The 20,578-nt window shown below is 48.4% G+C and overlaps 1 protein-coding gene and 1 long non-coding RNA gene across 3 annotated transcripts in view; one reads left to right on the top strand and one right to left on the bottom strand.

Annotated features, from left to right (window-relative positions):
* LOC126541651 (uncharacterized) overlaps positions 1 to 4,139 on the top strand; it is a 209,401-nt gene extending 205,262 nt beyond the window's left edge. Inside the window, exons 8-9 of one of the 2 annotated variants that reach the window (XR_008614790.2) lie at positions 2,315 to 2,900; positions 4,022 to 4,139. Coding sequence is in view for 1 of the 2 variants with exons in the window: in XM_055076819.2 (XP_054932794.1) it covers positions 2,315 to 2,391 (77 nt within the window). In the remaining variant the exon portion in view is untranslated. Of the gene's footprint in view, positions 1 to 2,314 lie in introns of both variants that reach the window. The other variant, XM_055076819.2, reaches the window with a different exon arrangement.
* The window catches only part of LOC129387615 (uncharacterized), a 286,099-nt gene that overhangs the window by 93,751 nt on the left and 171,770 nt on the right, over positions 1 to 20,578 (bottom strand). The window lies entirely within an intron of this gene.

Below are 20,578 nucleotides of genomic sequence, written 5' to 3'. Positions count from 1 at the left end.
TTGTGGGACACATTATCTACATACGGAAGTACTACAAGTTCTTTTTTTTACGTTGGTGAACGTGCTGCTGGATCAGCTTCGCCGTGCTTGATTTCCTTAAAGAACATTTCCTTAATAAACCATGCCTTGGCAAACTAGCAAAGTCAGTCGAAAAATCAGCACACCTAAGTATGGACTTCCGTTTTACCACTAAAACGCACAAGAATGACTGCCCTTACGAGTACTTGTAACCAAAAAGGGACTTGGCAGAAATCTGCTGTCATATTTCCTGCAGAATAAACTTAGTCTACTAACCATTGACGACCCCTATCTGGTAAGAGATTCGGATGCTGTCATCAGGGTTTTAAACGGAAACAATAAGTGTCTGAGGGTTTATTCTATCAATGTAAAAGACCTGTATTATTCCCTCCCACATGATGAGATGCTAAGATATGTAGAAGAATGCGTAGTCAACATTGGATTGATAGCGTTCCAGAACGAGACACAAAATTACGGTGAGTGGGTTTTTAGAATTGTTTTCATTTTATCTTAAATCTACCTTTGTCTCTTGGGGGGAAAGACAAGTACATTTAAAAAAGTGGAAAGTGCATAGGTTCATATCTTGCGCCTCTCCTCAGTGGTATTTACCTCGCACATAAAGACCGCATTATGCAAAGTTTTCTTGATATGACCCTGGTTGCAAAAGAGTGCAGATATATAGACAATTTTTAGTTGTCATTAAATCTCCAGAGAACGTATTTGAGCAGGCTGCAGGAAAAGTGTTCGATATATTCAGAAAAGACCTGTATCTGTTAGAGCTGACGCATGAGCTACCCGAAAGTAACTGTTTAAGGTTTTTGGACGTCAAGCTGTGCATGTCTAGTAGACATTTGCGCTGGTCATCCAAACCGAGGAGCGGGAAACCGCTTCTCTCTTACCAGTCAGCACATTCAAAACTAGTCAAAAAAGGAATCGTTAATGTGTGCCTCGTCAGCACATGCCCTTAGAAGGTCATGTCCGCATTCTGTGCAAAAAAGTTTTGATGCTCATGTTGACCGCTTGTTGTCTGCCGGGTACACGAAGACTTTAGTATCTGTTGTCGCGGAAAAGCTTTTTGAGTAAATCAAGCGTGGCGAAGATGACCGAGCACGACGTCCGCCAGTGGAAACAAAAAGAAAAAAACTTGCAATACGTCCGTATATACATGATGTGTCCCACAGGCTGAACAGGGTATACGGCAACCCGCTGGTGTTGCGGTGGTTTTTTCCATTCTGCAATAACTAGCGAAGCTTCGCAAGTTTGCTTCACAAGCCAGGCGTGGCTATCGTGCTGTGAAACACAGGAAGGGTTTAGGGCCCTGCATCACTGGCGTGGTGTATGTGGTTCCTCTCTATTGTGGAAAAAAGTACGTGGGACAGACAGGAAGGTGCTTAAATGATCGTCTCAGGGAGCACCGTAACAATGTGTACAACACGGTACAGGGCCATCTGGATATTATTTGCCGCGACCGCGGGTGTAATCCCTACTTGGAAAAAAGCGAAGTACTGGCTAAACATAGTTCGCAGATGACACGTGAACTCATTGAGGCAGATTTCATTAGGAAGTTTGATAGCTCGTGCGTCAGTTCTCCTTCGATTGCACTTTCATCTCGGGAAATAGCGTATCTTGACAAGGTTTGAATAGCAAACTTTCCGTGTGTTCTGTAAGTACGTGTTTATCACTATCAGCATTGCAAATGATGTTCGAGGTTCTTGTGTTGATCATTCACATATAGCGCATGGTAGCACTCTATATCTTTATTCCTTCATGGCATTATGAATAAACTGTTTTAAGTAAGCGTTGTGTGCGTGTCGCTCTCTCGTGTGCTTGTCTTTTTTGCACTGTGTTCTTTTTCCACTGAATCACCAAGAAGCCCAAGCTTCCATGCTAAGTTAGAACGGCAGAGACGTCGACGTACTATCGTATGATCACCTTCAGTGATACTGTCGCTTTCGCGTGATACATGCTCAACCAGCCCTTCAACTCATCCGGTTTTACTCAACCAGTCAATAAGTGCACTGAAAGGGATATTGCTGAAAGTGACCGTCCGGGAATACATACCGCGGTTACACTCACTAGGTGTCGACTCACTCCGACACTGCCTTGATAGGGTTGGTTTAAGCCACACGGTTGATGTGGCCAGGCGCCACAAAAATGAGGAAGCTTTGATTTGCCTACAGTCGTATCAGTCATGTCACATCTTTACGTTGTGACGTCATTCCTCATTTATATTGTAACTTTATTTGTGCATCTTGAGGATGTTGATTTCGAACAATCTGCTTCTTGCCCTCTGCAGGTAGAACCGCACCTGGCTGTGGAACGCTCTTCTGGACAGCCCTGGAAGCCGTGTTCGTCTTCTTCCTCTTGCGCTAACGAATTCGAAAGCCGTGACGGCACAATCTCAAGCGCACACTTGGACAGAAGAGAATTCAGTGGCGTTTGGATTAATGTGTAGCATCACCGTTGCTCAGGCTTGGCGACAATCGCGGATCCGATGACCCCAGCTCGCCAAATTCAGTATCGGCGCAAGACATGGCAGCTGTGCGCGTTCAGTGCGTCGTGCTTCAAACTGCAGCGCTGGGATAACCGCTGTGTGTGTGTCTATGCTACCGGTGGCGATTCGTTTGTTGTTGTTGTTGTTTTTGTTGTTACTTTCCTATGTTACAGTGTTGGTAAGCAGTTGCTGCGGTCCTGCTTCGACACGACGTGTTTGGTAGGCATTTCTGTGAGAGCCGCGATGTTGTCGCTGAATAGTTATGCATCCTAGAATGTGTACAAGTGTTGGAAACTGGTGACGTCTTATCTTCGAGAGGTGAAGTGGCTGGACAAGACGCACTGCTGGTGTTTTTAGCATAATCCCGGTTGATAAGCAGTTCATCGAGGTAAGTATTGGCGGCGAGGCGCTTATATTACGGTTCGCATTCGTGAAATCATGTGCGGAACACCTGCTGGTGTCCCGTGGAAAGGGAACCCTGAGAAACATTATGCACACTGATTTGCTAGTGGAAAACAGGCAGACATCATTTTAGTGGCATGGTCTAATGTCCCTTTGTAATTTATCATTAATGTGCACCAACCACTATTTCTTTTTCAGGGATCATTCCTCTTGTTCAAATGATGATATGGGAGCAAAAGAAAGCCTTCTCTCCTTATTTTTTTTCCGCTGAGAACCGATAAATTCAATTAATAATTGTTCTGTGAACTAGGATACAAAAAGAAACTTTGTTTTAAAGAAGTAGACATTTCTTACTACGTTCGCACCAATTTATTCCTATAAGACCTATTCAAAGAAAAAGGCCCATATTCACAAAGCATCTCTTACCTAAGTGTTCGTTGACATTAGCCAGCTCGTATATGTCTCACATATGTATTGAAAGTGTTGAAACAATAATGAAGCGATAGCTAATGCGGCAGCAAGTCAGATATTCAGTCTACGTCAGTGAGATTTTACAAATACGTGCCCACTTCTTTTTATTCACCAATATGACACTACTTGGTGTTTCTGACCATTCAAATACAGAGTGTGCTTAACTCCAATAAGTTCATGTTTAGCTTCATATTGATGTGAAGTATGCAGAGCTGCCGTAAAAACGGTGGGGAGAATTGTAAAATTATTGAGCTGCATAAACAGATTTTTTTTTCTTTGCGCACACAGTGAGGACTTCATAAAGATCACCCTTCATGAGTTAAAAAGGGGGAAATATAGTGCTGATATGGTTGGAAATGCATAGTTTTTTTTTTAATGCAACGCCACCCACTTTGACCTGTAACGAAAGCATGGCCGTGTAAGCAACGTTAGTTTTATTAGTCATTATTCTTCCGGCAAGAAGGTTAGCTTGTATCGTTACTAAAGAAGCACTCTAACACGCAGAATCACGGAGACTGCAAATAGAAGTTTTGACGTGTTCTATTGCGTCCTCCGTCAAGCTCATTTCCTCATTGGTTGCTATTCCACCAACCCTGTACCTCTCCCTCCCCCCAACCCTGCCCCTTTTGAATTCAGGGATAGACGGCAAAGGAAGCATCGCAACAATACGAGGACATGAGGACATGACCCGCTATCTCGCAGCCCGAACAGACCGAAGACAGCGGTGACACAATAAAAGTGCCTCTACTATGCAGCCGTCTGATCTCTCTACTTTGGACGCAGATGTGCCGTCGGCGGTAAACACGCGTCGTAAGAAAAAGAAACCAAGCTTCTCATTCCCGCTGATTCGCGAGTGTATCAAGTAAATGAGTTTAAAGGCAGACTGCAACGTCCTCTAGCCGACGCAGCTCTTTCTCTCTTTCCCATTGCTCCCATTTCTCCTTTGGTGTTTGTAAACGCTATATGTACGGTCATCTGTTTCCAATCACTGAATTTAAGCATTACTGGACAACGGGCTGGAGAATACCTGGAAACACATTTTCCTGATGATATCCATTCTCTTCTGATGACACGCAACAGTTCAAATTGTTGTTGGACCTGATTTCAAGCGTACAGTTCATTCGGCTACGCGCAAGTGCTGTTTCACTTTAGGGTTTCTGACAGTTTCCGTACAAATTACCTTTTTAAGATTATTTTCGTCGTGTCAGGTGTTTATTCGGCCCGAGCAAGTGATCTCTTCTAATTTTCTCTATCTGCACGATTAATACTATCCGCCTTATTGATTATTAGACGTTACTCTAGTGTATCATGTTAGAACAACTTGCTTTATTAGAGAAACGTCCTCTGCAGCGTTCAGTCACGAGAAACGCCACGCACGCCCCTATCGTGAGCGCGTAAGAGGCCTAGAAAAGTGCAACACCATATCTAGAAGGCTTCTCGACCGTAAACCTTAAATGCCTCCAGCAGCTGTGGTAGCTGACGCAAATTACGATTACAACCGCAGTGACAACGATGATGACGACGCGAAGGCTCACTTGTCACAGTCCTGGGATTTAATCCTGGGAGCGGACAAACACAGTTTTCATTTTCCGGTAGCCCTTTTCTTTTTTTTTTTTTCTACCAAGAGACATAAAGACATGGTGACAGTAGGCTCAAGTATCCTTAGCAGATGTTTCTGCAAGAGATATCTGGAATCTACGCTACCAAAGCAATAAAAGTAGGGAGAGATACAGATAGTTATTATAGAAAAGCAGGGGATTGGCCTGAATGTATTTTCCGACTCAGCAACTGGGCAGTGGGATGGGGGGTAAAAGGAGAAAAGGAGGAAAGTGCTGGTGATGAGGACGACGGTTTAAATGAACATGAACAGTGAAGACTCTTCAACTCATCAAATCACAACCACTCCCATGCATGAATTTGACGATAGCCTTCAGAATATCGCGCCAATCACATAGGTCTGGCCACGGTCTCAAGAAGACCTTTTTAGACAAAGCTTGACTGTTCAAGTTTTTTTTATTTTCTCGCCCACTTCTCGGGTTTCCCCAATGCAGGGTAGGAAACCGGATATTTCTACCGGTTAAACTTCCTGCTTTTACCTATGTTTCTCACTCTCCCTTTGACAAGAGCTCGTCCAGTGCCAGAAACACAGTCACAGCGAAAGAGACGATGATAATCATTAGTTTGATAATAGTGATGGCGACGGCGATGACAACAACCAAATGAGAAGGAAGCCGATGCACTGGCCGTGAATAGTAACGTAAGTACTACATATTACCACCAAAAAAAGAGGCACTTCTAACGCGAACCTTTCTTTCTGAGTTAAATCAAATTATGGGGTTTAAGAGACATAAAGCAATACGCATGCTATAAGGAATGCCATAGTCCGTAACTCCGAGATAATTCACACCACCTGAGGCTCTCTAACAAGCACATTAATATAAGCACATGAGCGTTTTTAAATTCTGCCCCCGTCGTAATGCGGCCTCCATGGCCAGAACTTACCTAGGAATTTTGGACATTTTCCCTTCGGCAGACCAATACCTTGGCACCGACGAGGAGCTGCTGGCGGAGCTCGCCACTCGGTACATTAACAGCTCGAGACAGAGCGACACGCACATGCCACACTACGTCGGAGCTCCCAATGAACAGCTGGATGCTGATATTTCGGAGGCAGACGTCTATGCTGCGCTGCAAAAGCTGCGCACGACGTCAGCTCCGGGCTCCGACAGGGTTACGAACAAGGCGCTTTGTAACCTCGACCGGAAGTCGGTGGGAGCGATAACCGAATACCTGAAGAAGTACTGGCACTCCAGCCGTTTACCCCCTTGGTGGGAACACGCACAGGTGGTGTCCATACCAAAACCGGGCAAAACACTGAACCTAGAGAATATAAGCCCCATTTCACTCACCTCCCGTCTAGGCAAGCTGATGGAGCATGTCATACTCTGCCGCTTACAGATATTTGCAGAGGAACACAATCTCCTACCACCCACGATGCTCGGTTTTAGAGCACACTTGTCTGCCCAGGACGTCCTCCTTCAATTACACCACGACCTCTTGCATCCAGAAAGCGGTTCGAGCACGAAAGCTGTAATAAGTCTGGACGTCCATAAGGCTTTTGACAACGTGCTCCACGCGGCCGTGCTCGAGAGCTTAGCCGACTTACAATCCGACGAACCAACCTACAGCTATATCAGGTCGCTCCTCACAGACAGGTCGGTCAAGCTCGCGGTCGGGGATTTGCGCTCGCCTGTAATCCGGCACGGGGACAGAGGCACGCCGCAAGGCGCAGTCTTGTCACCATTCCTGTTCAACCTAGCAATGCGCACCCTGCCTCCGAAACTGAATGAAGTCCCGGGACTCAGACACACGCTATAGGCCGACGACATCACACTCTGGACGGGTGAACGGTCGGACGGCACAGTTAAAGAAACGCTCCAACATGCCACCAACATCGTTGCGCAACACGTGAACGCAGCGGGACTAGAGTGCTCCCAGCACAAGTCGGAACTCCTCCCGATCCGGCACCCTACCGAAGCAAGCACAAGTCATCCCCACCTCCAATCATGATACACGCAAACCGGCAGTCAGTAACCCCTGTGGAACATATGCGAGTACTGGGCATGATACTACAGCAGAACCGGCGGAACGGCATCACCATTGAGAGGCTCCAGATGACGGTGAACCAGACCACGAGACTGCTACACAGAGTGAGCGTGCATAAGCAAGGCATGAAGGAGAAGGACCTGCTCCAACTAGCCCAGGCCTTTGTCATCAGGCGTCTCACCGTACCTACAGTAACAGAAGACAGAACGAGCTCGCCTCGACTGCGTTATACGACACGCATACAAGGCAGCCCTCGGCTTACCAAGACACACATCCACCTAGAAATTTCAACTGGGACTTCACAACATCATCAATGAACTCATTCAAGTACACCGCGCATGACAGGTCCACCGTCTCCAAAGTAGCAAGAACGGCCGCTGGATCCACGCTCGAATGGGCCTCAGAGCGTCCCCGACTGGCAGTGACCCCGCCACCATTCCACCACACATAAGGGGCAGGCTCGTCATCAAACCGCTGCCCAAAAACACACTCGCTGGCCACCACGACGACGGAAGAAAAGCCAGGGCCCAGGTCCTATACAAGACGTACGGAATCAACTCCGCCATGGCGTACGTCAACGCAGCCCAGTACACTGACCGACCCCACACCTACGCCATTTGCACCGTTCCAGGTCCAGGACTCAAGGCACAGATAGCTTCGAGCTCTCTGCGCACTGCCACTCCCACTGAAGCCGAAGAAGCCGCCATTGCGTTGGCCATGGCCTCAACAAACGCCTGCATCGTTATGAGCGACTCCAAAACCGCTATAAGAAACCTTGCGTGAATAATAGTGGCGCAGACCACACCAAAGCTCCTACAGCAACTGTACAACAGAGAAGAACCGCGCTCAATAGAGTTGATATGGTTCCCGGCTCACGCGGGGAATCCAGGGAACGAAACGGCCCACCAACATGCTGGAGGATTCGTCAGCCGAGCGGAGGGCCTGCCGGAACCTGAGACTTCAAACGAAGTCCTGCACTCATACCAAGACATAACCCAATATTACCGTCTTACACGACACATAGGGCCCGCACCACACAGTAAACTAAACAAGCGTCACGAGATCACCTGGCGCAGATTACAGAACCCCTACGTTTACTCGCACATTTACCTGGACAGAGCAAGTCCGTACTGTCACCTCTGCGGCGAGCTAGCTACGCTGAGTCACATCCTCTGGGACTGTGAGGAGGACCCCCCTCCCCCCTATCTCCTGGCGTATCCCTCACCTTCATCGTGGGAAGAAGTGCTGCTCAGCTTCAGCCCGGACGTGCAACTCGGAGCTGTGAAGCGAGCCGAAGTGGTCGCCGTCACGCATCCCCTGGCGGCCATCTGGCCTTTCTGACGAGCCCATGAATTAGCTACCAACTCTGACGAATAAAGTTGTCTCGCTCTGTTTCTCCTTCTGCAATTTGTTAAGCTTCACCGCGATACACCAACGCAATTAAATGAACAGCATTTTCAAAAATTATATTACGAAAGATGGGCCAACTTTCAACAAATTGCAGGTAGCAATGTCGTGAGAGCACTTCCTTCTAAAAATCCCAGGACACCTAAGCACTTCTTATAAATTGTGAATATTCACTAGTCAACGATGCTCAGTGGCCCTTCGAGTTTTGCGCTGCGAGCAACATACGATAGCGGTATGTACTGCCCGAGCCAGAAAGCAGCAGCAGCAGCAGCAGCAGCAGCCTGTGGGGCCCACGCCGCATCCCACCTAGGCGGCGACGCCTATCGGACAACGCGTCGTGGCGATTCCCTCTCTCCTCACGCAACACCTGGCGCGCAATTGCCACAGCAGTTGTTCGCTTTCGCCCGCTCTGCCTGGCACAAGGCCTGTGCACTTCTCTGCTCCGGAGCGCTCGTGACGAGAGCGAGGGGGACGTGGCCTCGTGGTGATGCCCTCTCTCCTCCCGCAACACCTGGCGCTCTAGCGGAGCAGCAGATGTACCTTTCGCCCGCTCTGCTGCGTCGAGCTGCAGCTCGTGACGTGGCTTCGCAGCCAATGACATTGCGGAAATGGGAATACAGTGCGCTTCTAAGTGGAATAACGACTGAAATACGGAAAGAGAAGCAACATGCTCGTTGAAAACTAAAAAAGAAACCGGAAAGCTGGTGGAACAGAGAGATAGGAGAAGCAATCATCGAACAGGAAGCATTCCGGGAGCCCAGGAGGCAGGCAAGAGAAGCGCAGTTACCGCTGAATGAAGTAACCAGAAAATGAGAAACATGCGGGGTTAAAAAATCAATGGTAGAACTATTGGTTCAAGCAAAGATAAAAGGTGAAAGTGAAAGTTGGTTGTCAGAAATATGTTAGAAAAAGAAGGCCGCACCTAGAATATTTTGGAACCACATGAACTTATTGGTGTGATGTGTGGTGCGCGACGTGGTGCGGTGATCGGGACGGTCGAGAGCAGACGACGCTGAGTGCACGCGCGCCGAGGTGGAAGAAGGACAACAAGGACGACGAAGAGCGTCCGGCACGAGAACGCGCGGCGCAGGAAAGACAACAAAAAGAAAAAAAGCAACCAATTAGAAAAGACCACGGGGCGTCGGGCAGCCAATCCGAGAATGCCAAATCGGCCAGACCACAAGAAAAAGCGTTGTGCGCCGGCAGAACGAGGGGGACACGGAGGGCGACACGCAAGAGGACACGCAGGGAGACGCCGGGGAGACGCCAGGAGAGTCCCAGGAAACGACGGCAGGAGGAGGTCAACCACCGGAGCGGGCGTTGAAGACGGGCCGTCGGGTTCCGGACCCGAGCCCACCAGGACTTCACCCGCCCGGGGCCTCCTGCCAACCTGTTCCTGTGCGTCGCCCGTCTACCCGAGCGTGCCGTCAGCTCCTCAACGCCGGTGAGCTTCTGCGCCAGTGGGCAGGACGAGAACAGTCGGGCTTCGGGCCCGAGTTCTACGCCAGCTGCCCGGCCAGAACGCCACCCCCGTCTGCCGTGCCGCCTGCTGCCCGAGGCCGGCGTTCGAGCTTCCGCGCCGTGGGCGAGAGGGGAGCAGTCGGGCTACGGGCCCGAGCTGTCTGCCCAGCCAGAACGCCGCCGCCGTCCACTCCTGCCACCCAGGCGCCAGCGCTGGCGCGCTCCCGGCGCCCGGTCGGTCAGCTTACGCCGCGACCTTTGGTGAGACCGGTGCCACTCCTTCTGCCAGCTTCTCACCGCGTTGCCGCGTCGAGACTGCGGCGCGTCCCCGCCCTCGTGGCAAGCCCGGACTCGCGCCCTCGTTAAAGCCCTAAGTGTGTTCCTTACCGCAATGTCTTCTTGAGTGTTTATTTTATGCATGCTTTCTATTTCTTTCTGATTGCCTTATGCCTTTTTAGTTTGATTAAAAGTCTTTGTGTGTGTGTTCAAACCAACGGCTTTGTCCTCAATTGGGTTCTCGGAGGCTCCGCCTAAGAGAACCGTTAAAACATTGAGAACACGAACCTTTGCGCCCCATAAGTGGGCCGTCACAATTGGGCAGTAAGTCTGGCACAATACAACATATCCTAGACGAAGTTGGAAACAAATGTAAGAGAACGCGGCATTAAACTACACCCGCAAAATAACCGCAGAATCACACCAAGGCAATGACGAGGTTGTACTTGAGGAAAAAAAGAGCATGAAAGAGGGCCAAACGGAAAAGGAACTGGTGCTGAAAAATTTCAACTGGAAGCAAGCCAGCCAAAGAGAAAATTCCTAAGCGCACAGCCACAGGGCTAGACGAGGTTCCCGTTAGGCTGATTAATGAACTAGGATCAAAAACTAAGGAAGCTCTGTTGAACACAGCAGAACAAAACTTTAAAAGATAGGCGAATAGAATATAGTTGGCGATGAAGTAGAATGAATTTACTTTATAAAGGTAAGTGGGAGAAAGAATTCACTTATATAGACCGTTGACCATTAGATCGGTAATATACAGGTTTGCAATGCACGCAATTAAATGAAGTTTGCAAGCATGGACAGAGAAACGGCCCTTTTGGGAGAACTTGGAATGGCTTCAGGAAGCAAGCCAGCCAAAGAGAAAATTCCTAAGCGCACAGCCACAGGGCTAGACGAGGTTCCCGTTAGGCTGATTAATGAACTAGGATCAAAAACTAAGGAAGCTCTGTTGAACACAGCAGAACAAAACTTTAAAAGATAGGCGAATAGAATATAGTTGGCGATGAAGTAGAATGAATTTACTTTATAAAGGTAAGTGGGAGAAAGAATTCACTTATATAGACCGTTGACCATTAGATCGGTATTATACAGGTTTGCAATGCACGCAATTAAATGAAGTTTGCAAGCATGGACAGAGAAACGGCCCTTTTGGGAGAACTTGGAATGGCTTCAGAATAGGTAGGCGTCTGGATGATAACTTCTTTGTCCTTACTCGATGTATTGAAATATCCAGAGTAGAAAAGACACCGTTATACGTGGCCTTTTTCGACATTACAGGAGCATATGACAAGGTACACCGCAGCATTTTGTGAGATATTCTGGAAGGGAAAGGCTTAGGCGACGATTTTCTATAGCTTTTAAAAGAGAGTAACCTAGAAAATACCGTTTGCGTTGAATGAGAAGGGATAAAAAACGAGGATAAAGTTGGATATCAATAAGGAATTGAGGCAGGAGTGCCCTTTATCCTCACTGCTGTTTATGATGTACATAGTAAGGATGGACAGGGCGCTAGAGGGAAGTAATATCCGGTTTAATCTCTTATACAAACAGGCGGGTGAAGTAGTAGAGCAGCAGCTTCCAGGTTTGTTTTATGCGGACGACATTGTGTTGCTAGCTAACAAGCAAGGTCTCGCTAATATCTGTGGACAGGAAGGCGAGAATTTAGGCCTCAAATAAGCGTTAGAAATGTGGTATTATGATACCCAATGAGAACAGTGAACAGGCAGTGCCAATACAGGGCCAGGAAATACCTCGCGTGAAAGAGTATAAATACCTTTCTATGTGGATAAACGAAGGCAATAGATATATGGAAACAACGGAAAAAGCAATAACAGTAAAAGGGAAGAGAAATGCGGCCATAATGAAACACAGAGCGCTATGGGGATACAATAGGTACGAGGTGCTCAGGGGTATGTGGAAAGATGTAATGGTTACGGGACTTACCTTTGGAAATGCGGTTGTTTGCTTGAAATCAGGGGTACAATCAGGACTCGATGACAACCAAAGGTCAATGGGATGCCTCGCACTGAGTGCTCAGGGGAAGACTACAAATGAAGCTGTGCAGGGTGATATGGGCTGGACAAACTTTGAAGTGAGGGAAGCTCACAGTAAAATTGATTATGAAGAAAGACTGAGGAATATGGAAGAAAGCAAAAGGAAGCAGGAGTGTTCAGGTATTTGTACAAGACAAACATTGACTCACAATTGAGAAAAAGAACTAGGACGCTTACCAGCAAATATACGACCTGTATGATAAGCAACGTGGCAACAAAGAACGTCAAGCGGAAGATCAGAGAGGCTGAGATAATCCCATGGGCGGCGGCAATGGAAAATAAACCTGCTATGAGCAACTACTGAAGAGGAAAAAACAAAATCAGGAAAGAAACAATTTATGACAATTCAAAGGGAAGCTCTTTACTTTTCGAAGCGAGATCAAGACGCCTTAGAACACGCACTTATATACAACAAGGAAGAAGAAGCACATGCTTGCTGTGGCTAAGCTAGGGAAACGCTGGATCATGATTTATAAGAATGTGAAGATATCTGCCCAGCGTTCGATTTAGGCACCTCTGGCCTCCTTGAAGCCCTTGCATTCCGCAACAGAGATTAGCAAGAGGGTATTGGAAGATTGGTGGAAGACAAGTAGGGAGAAGACAAACAATGGAGGTGTACCAAAATAAAGTTCAAAATAGGGTTTTAGAAAGTTGGGTATGGGAATGTATCGTGTTTTTTAACATAGGACGTTAGGCCATATAATAATAAGAGCATGGTGGCACAACCCACGACATCGTTCCAAAGGGGGCGCTCATAGCATCCATCCATTCATCCATCCATCCATTGCGTGTTTAGGGGCCATTTCGCTGCTACAGACGACAGACGCCGGCTTTATCGCTGAATAGGCCATTTGACGCTTTCGCATCAATAGCAGGCTCATTTACAGCCCTCAGTCGCACTCAGCGCTGTATTATAGCAGGGTTTTGTTCCTGACCGAAATACTGCTACAACTCAGGAGGAATGTACGACTAAGTGTCGGAAATATCCTGCTTTTTCATATCCTGCTTTTTCAGTTACGCTAATCTACTGCGGTGCAGTTAAAAGATTGCCGCAGAGGCAATCTCAAAACTTTCTGGGCAAAGCCAAACCGATCATATCGTGCTCATCAGAAAGAAGACAGCTCTCGTTCCCCCATTCTTTAATGTGGGGTAGGAAACCGGATTTTATCTTGTGGTTGCCCTCTCAGCCTGTTCCCTTTCTTCTTTCTCTCTCTCGTGCCCCGCTGCACAACGCCAAAACCCCTGAGCGCTGGCGGCGGATGATGCATTGATTAAATGCTCCTACAAACAGTCTTAGATTTTCAGGTTACATCACTACTAGATGCACTAGATGGCAACGAAAATGTTCTATTGGCAACGAACGTGTCAGATGCTGGGGCTGCAGCGTTATTCTTTAGAACATCGTGTCTGTTCTGAGATTATGCTGCAGTGCAAACGATCAGAGCCGAAGCAACCTATGAAGTCTGCAGATTTCTTTTTACTCTGAGTTATCCTCTGCCACGTCTGACTGTGTTTTCCTTGCCTTGGGATCATTTCTCTTAATGTTGTTACAGTCTCCGGCGAGGGTTAAGGGGCGGCTTTGATGGTCACCTAGGCAAAATAATCGTGGAAATTGTAGGAGCAACGTCGTCTGCCTCTTTCTCCACTCTCGCTTCCCACGTATTTTTCCTTCAGTTACCCTTTGTAACATTACTCCTCTCCCAGACGAAGCCCTCCGGACGAGTCACTCCAGCGTCCTGCGTGTGAACGACTTCAGGGAGGCAACAGGCGTCACCTCAGTCTTGCGTGAACAGCGGCCATTGGAAGGGAGACGTGCAATAATCGTGTAGTTCACTTCGCTTAGACGATCGAGGATAACGAACGGCCCCGCATAGTCGGCAAGCAGCTTTTGGCTCAAGCCACGTCTGCATACTGGAGTCCACAGCTACACGAGGTCGCGAAGAACATAGGTAACATGTTGGTGGTGACTGTCGTAGCATGTTTTAGTGTGGGCTTGCGCGGCCAATGTAGGTAAGTGAGCAAGTCGACGAGCCTCAACTGCACGGTACAAATTCTCCGCTATAGACAAATCCTCATGGATAACAAGAGAAGTGTCCAGAAGCGTATCACGAGGTGGGCGCGCGTAAAGAAGGAAAAAAAGGCTGAAACCGCTCGTTTAGTGTTTCGCAGAGTTGAAAGCGTACGTCACGAACGGTAATACTTCATCCCAGTTCTTGTGGTGCGAAGCGACGTACATTGATAGTAGGTTTACCAATGTTTGGTTTGTGCGCTCGGCGAGCCCATTAGTTTGTGGATGATAAGCTGTTGGGTGTCGGAACGTAGAGGCGCACGAACGCAGTAATTCTTCCACAATATCGGCAATAAATTGGCGACCACGGTCACTTATTATCACGCGAAGCGGCCCGTGTTGGAGTACGATTGAAGGCAGCAAAAACTGGGAAACCTGGGCTGCAGTGGCGGAGGATAGAGCGGCCGTCTCACAATACCGCGTCAGGTAGTAAGCACACACAATGATCCACCGGTTGCCTCTTGAAGAACGCGGAAACGGTCCGGTCAGGTCTATGCCGACCTTTTCAAAAGGGGAACTTGGGGGCTTTACAGGCTGCAGGTGACCGGCTGGAGCTGAGGTAGGTCGCTTGTGGTTTTGGCACTGTAGTGTACAACTGGCCACATAGGTGTCAATTGTTTTGCGCATTTGAGGCCAGCAGAATCTTTCTTTAGTACGGCTAGGTGTCCGCGCGATGCCTAAGTGACCTGAGATCGGGTCATCGTGCGTAACGCGCAGAATAGATGTGTAAAGAGACTCCGGAACCACAAGTAGAAAGCGGGCACCCGTCGTTGAGAAGTTCCTCTTGTAAAGAAGACCATCTCGGACGCAAAATCTACCTGCGGTTATAGGCCCTTTTGTGGCAGAGAAAAGAGCATTCAAGCTTGGGTCTTTGCGCTGCTCTGCGGCGAATGTCAAGGCATCGGGAAAGTGAGGCGAAAGGGAAGCGATAAGGTGATCAAAGTTCTCGGCTTCACAATCCTTCGTACGTAGTGGCATGCTAGAAAAGCAATCCGCGTCAGCGTGTCAACAGCCACTCTCGTACGAAATAGTGAACACATATTCCTGTGGACGAAGGGCCCATCGCGCCAGACGACCGCACGGGTCACGAAGATTGACCAGCCAGCACAGAGAATGGTGATCTATGACGATGGTGAACACGCGACCATAGTTGTACGGGCGAAACCGCTGCACGGCAAATAGAACTGCTAGCCATTTTTGTTCCGTCACAGCGTAGTTCCGTTCAAGCTTGCTTAAAGAACGGCTCATGTACGCGACATGTTCGTTGTTCCTAGAGCGCTGAATGAAGACGGCACCGATGCCGACGCCATTTGCGTCTGTGTGAATCTCTGTTGGAGACGAAGGATCGATGTGCCGGAGTATTGGCTGTGAAGTTGACAAAAGCTTCAGCTGGCGAAAAGCGGCTTCACACTCAAATGTCCACTGAAACGGAGTGTTCTTGCGCACAATATTCGTCAAAGGGTGAGCGGCATCCGCGAAACCAGCTATGAACCGCCGGAAATATGAGCAGAGCTCTACGAAGCTACGAAGCTGTTTGACAGATTTAGGTTGTTGGAATGATTCCACAGCTCCCGTCTTCTGTGGGTCGGGTCTAATGCCATCTTTATCGACGAGATGTCCTAACACCACAGTTTGGCGCTCGCCAATATGGCATTTCTTTTATTCAGCTCAAGGCCAGCCTTTTCGATACAGTCGAGTACAATAGCGAGGCGAATGTAGTCCTCCTGAAATGTGCGTCCAAAAATTACGACATCATCAAGGTAGCATATACAAATCTGCCATTTCAAACCGCGCAGAATAGTATCCATGAATCTATCGAATGTCGTCGGCGCATTGCACAATCCCTACGGCGTGACGTTGAATTCGTACAACCCGTCAGGCGTAACGAATGTCGTCTTTTCCTTGTCAGCTGGGTGCATCGGAATTTGCCAATAACCTGCTCTCAGATCCACGGAAGAAAAGTAGGAAGCGGAATGCACACAATCGATGCCGTCATCAATACGGAGCAGCGGATAGACGTCTTTCTTGGTAACGGAATTCAGTCGGCGGTAATCAACGCAGAATCTCCATGTACCATCTTTCTTCTTCACAAAAATGACGGGAGCGTCCCAGGGACTCGCCGATTCTTGAATTACTCCCTTTCCTAGCATGTCTTGCACTTGCTCGTTGATGATGCTGCGCTCTGACGGTGCCACTCTGTAAGGTTTCTGCTGTATGGGATGCGCCGAAGCGGTGTTGATCCGATGATGTATTCGAGAAGCTCGAATTAAAGGAATTTCGCTGCTTTTCGAAAATTCGAACACTTTCGAGTGCTTGGAGAGAACGCCCAAGAGTGTATGACGTTCGCTTTGACTAAGTGACTTGCTAATGGTTTGAGGGAGTTGTGAATCTTCTGATCCTTGAAGATATAGATGTTCATTTTCGCTTGTAGCACCAACAAGCGCAACCAGCGTCGTAAAGGATTCGGGTTTGAATACAGCGAGTTTCATGCCACGAGGCAACACTGCAGGCTCCATTGAACTGTTGATGGTCCACACACTTGGCGTCCTTCGAGAACAGACACCACACAATGGGGAACTAACATTTTTTTTTTCACACAACGAAATTGAATTGGTTCCAGTGTGGCATCGAACATGGCAAGGTCGTTATTAGAAGAGGTTACTGGAACGCACACAGCAGAAAATGCAGGAATGACCATGTCCTCGGAGACGACAAAGATGCATTCATCACGTGATTAATTCTCCAAGAGCGCAGCTGGGAAACTACCGCGGACGGAAATGTGCCCACTTTTACAGCCAACAGTTGCCCCACACTTACGCAAAATATCGATTCTCAATATGACGTCATGTGTAGATCGTGTAATCGCCGTGAATTCATAGGGAAACGCTTTGCTACACAAAGACACGTCTGCAGTACAGACTCCCACAGGACACAACGCATCACCAGTCACACTGCGGAATGTCGCACCACGGCTAAAATAAAACATCACTTTCAGTTCAAGAAGCCTCTTAAAATTGACACTCATCACAGATATTGTCGCGCCTGTATCCACAAGTGTCATGCTCGGTACGTTATCAACAAGTACATGAACTTTGTTCTTGAGCATAAACGCTGACGGGGGTATATCTGTATATAGTGCGCGGTACCTTGCCGTCTCAACCCCATTGGCTGCACCGACTAGTTTTCCGGCGGCGGTGACTGCGTGCATCGCCGCGGCGATGGGGATCATGGAGCACGGGGAGCTCGTGGCGGCGTTAAACTTCGATCAGAGGCTGGTGAGGGGTAGCGTAAACCGGGAGGTGTGCGTGGTGGCCATGACGTAGAGGACGGGCGGTCTAAAGGCTGGGCTCTCGCTGGTATGAAGGGCGGTAGTTGCAAAAGCGCGAGATGTGACCCGGGGCGCCACAGCTGTAGCACACCGGAAGGAGTCGAGACACCTGCTGAAGCTCGGAGTAACCAGGCCTTTCAGAAGGAATTGAATGGGAGTATCGCTCTTCACGGGGACGGTAGCCAGCGAACATTCGTTGAGAGAAACGCGACGAGCGAAAGTGGCGTTCGTAATTGGAGGGTAGTGGATATGAGTACCCAGATCGCAATGTTCCTTGGTATTCCTCGACGACATTTGCTGCATAACTGATCGCTGCCATAGGGCCGGAGCGGCCGGCGTTCGCGTGCGTTCTGTTTCTGTTGCATAGCCGTCCTGAAAGCCACCGGGTCAATGAAAGATTTGCAGACATCGACGGAATTCTTCTCTTACGAAATTGCCGAATTGTCGACGAGAAGTCAGTAGGCGGCATAGTATCGGCACTGGCCACTGTTGGCACGTTCGACAGACGGCCAAATTTCGGAGCTATCTGTCCATCTTCAGCTTTTGATATGTGCGACAGTGATGCATTACTTCGGACACGGAGTTCAGGTTCTCTTTAACAATCAGGAAATTGTGCGCGTCTTCGGTCATCCCCTTAAGAACGTGTCCAAACTTGTCCTCGTCCGGCATCCTGGGATTCACTATCTTGCACAACTTCAATATTTCTTCTGTATATGTGGTACATGTCTCCCCTGGAAGCTGTGCCCTCTGAGCCAATGTCTGCTCTGCTCGCTTGTTCTTCGCGTTAGAATCGCCAAAGCACTTCTGTACTTCCTCAACAAAACGATCCCAAGTTGTCAACATGTCCTCGTGGTTTCATACCGCATGAGAGCGGTGTTAGTGAAAACACAACATGACTGAGCGGCGCTGCCGAGTCCCAGCCGTTGCTTCTGCTCCCCCGTTTGAGCCACTCATCGACGTCTTCTCCTGAGGTACCGCCAAAGTGCGGCGACACTCGATAGTATGGCAAGGAGCCCGTAGGAGTTGCCCCCACCGCATCAGTGGTCTGGACTTGGGACATAATTTCGATCAGCGAAGGCAGAAGTCCAGCAAGGCGGCGACTGCGGCGAAGTCCAGGGAGTAGAGCTTCCGTCGTTGGGTTCGTCTTCGTCTTACCCCGCACCTTCCACCAATCTGTTACAACCTCCAGCGAGGGTTAAGGGGCCACTTTAATGATCACCAAGGCACAAATAATGGTGGAAATTGTAGGAGCAACGTTGTCCTCCTCTTTCTTCACTCTCGCTTCCCGCGTATTTTACTTGCAGTGACCCTTTGTAACAATATAAACGACCACTGCCTACGTGTCCCCATGATTTCTAGAGAAGCATCGCTAATTCCACCATGTTCTTTGGTCCTTCGTGTGGTACTCATATCGCTTAAAGTGACGACGCTTTCTCAATTGTCATCTCGCAGGCTTTCGCGATGTCCTTGGTCTTTCTTTGAAACCAAGTTTAGCCCCTAAATTTGTTATACGCAATCGAGAACGAACGATGCACTACCCACCCAAAAAACGAGAAAATCAACTTTCTGTCGCATGATAGCCTAGTGAAGGCGGGCTAAATATCAGTGCTCGTATTCACTAAACTATCCCACGGTTATAATTGTTAGCAAGACAAAACTTCATCCAATTGCGATACTGGACATGTTATCAGCGATGACGGTTGGCCAATGGCAAAGAGTACTTGCGAACGAAAAGCCTTGGGAATGAGATCCTTGAGGCTGAATTCACTAAGATTTTACAGCGAATATGTTAGCCTCGATTTGGTCGGCATTTTTCTTGTGCCCGTCCACTAGCAAAAATGTGGGCCGATCTCGGAGGTAGCGAAATACCCGGCCGACTAGCGACGGAAGTGAAGCAGGCTTCAAGCACTCAGCAAATTGAAGAGAAAAGTGCATACATTCTTTGGAATCATGCATGCAACATACAGAACAGCATTCACTTCAATAAAAAACAAGCGGAAGAATAGCCCGCGAGAAATTCAGAAAGGCGTTCTATGCCGCTTCTCGATGCATGCATCGTGGCGTAATGGTTCCAATTTTGGGCTTCTGTACTAGAGGTCCGGTGTCCTAATCTACCCCTCGAACGTATTTAATAATGTTTATTCATTTATTACAGATTACTATGTTGAAAATGACGAGGTTACGAGGCCACGAAGCCGTTTGAAGCCAGAAGGGCGAATTTTAGGCAAATCCATGTACTTCCCATAATTCGCATGCTGGCTGAACCACCCTGATTGCAGCTCAGCTCCCGTAGGCACTCCCCTTGCAGCACTGCTATGGGTAAGCCAAACAGAGTTAGGGCCCCCGAGGAATCACAGCGACCACCAAAGTGATTATCACTACGATCACTCTAAGAGAGAGAGAGAGAGAAGGAACTTTAATGAGAACCAGCAGTTTAGTCGGCTGCACCTAGGCCTCCCACGATGGGACGTCGAGGTCTTGCCTCTTCGCCGCTTCATAGGCCAGCTGGGTAGCCCAGAGTTGGTCGTCAAGATGGGAGCTGCGCAGGGCGGCGTGCCATCTCGACGAGAGGGTCACGGGATTAAGGTCTGGGTATTGATGGTTGCACTTCCATAGCATGTGGTGGAGTGTTGCTGATTGAATGATCACTCTAAAGTAATAAAACATTTCATACACCCATCAGCAGGTGCAGTGGTTTTGCAACAGCTTATCTGGACATGCACTTTCGCCGGGCCGGGATGGCGAGTCAGCTTTTTTCACAGTGGAGCTGTATATGGCTAGGGTACGATAGAATTTTTGTATCCGCACACAAGAACTATCATCATCAATGGCTCAAACCCCCGTAATCAAGCAAAAAATGCAATGGCTGATGGTCCCGTAAGGCAGAGGCTACAAGCACTCTGCTAGCAAAGTGAAGCGAACAGTGCTTACATGCTAATTACGCATGCAACATGCAGAACAGCATGTCAAAGAGTGTCCTCGTCAATGGC

Source organism: Dermacentor andersoni, chromosome 2 (assembly GCF_023375885.2).
Source record: "Dermacentor andersoni chromosome 2, qqDerAnde1_hic_scaffold, whole genome shotgun sequence".
Classification (NCBI taxonomy): domain Eukaryota; kingdom Metazoa; phylum Arthropoda; class Arachnida; order Ixodida; family Ixodidae; genus Dermacentor; species Dermacentor andersoni.
Note: the sequence above shows the minus strand (reverse complement) of the source record. Positions and strands in the feature narration are given on the sequence as shown.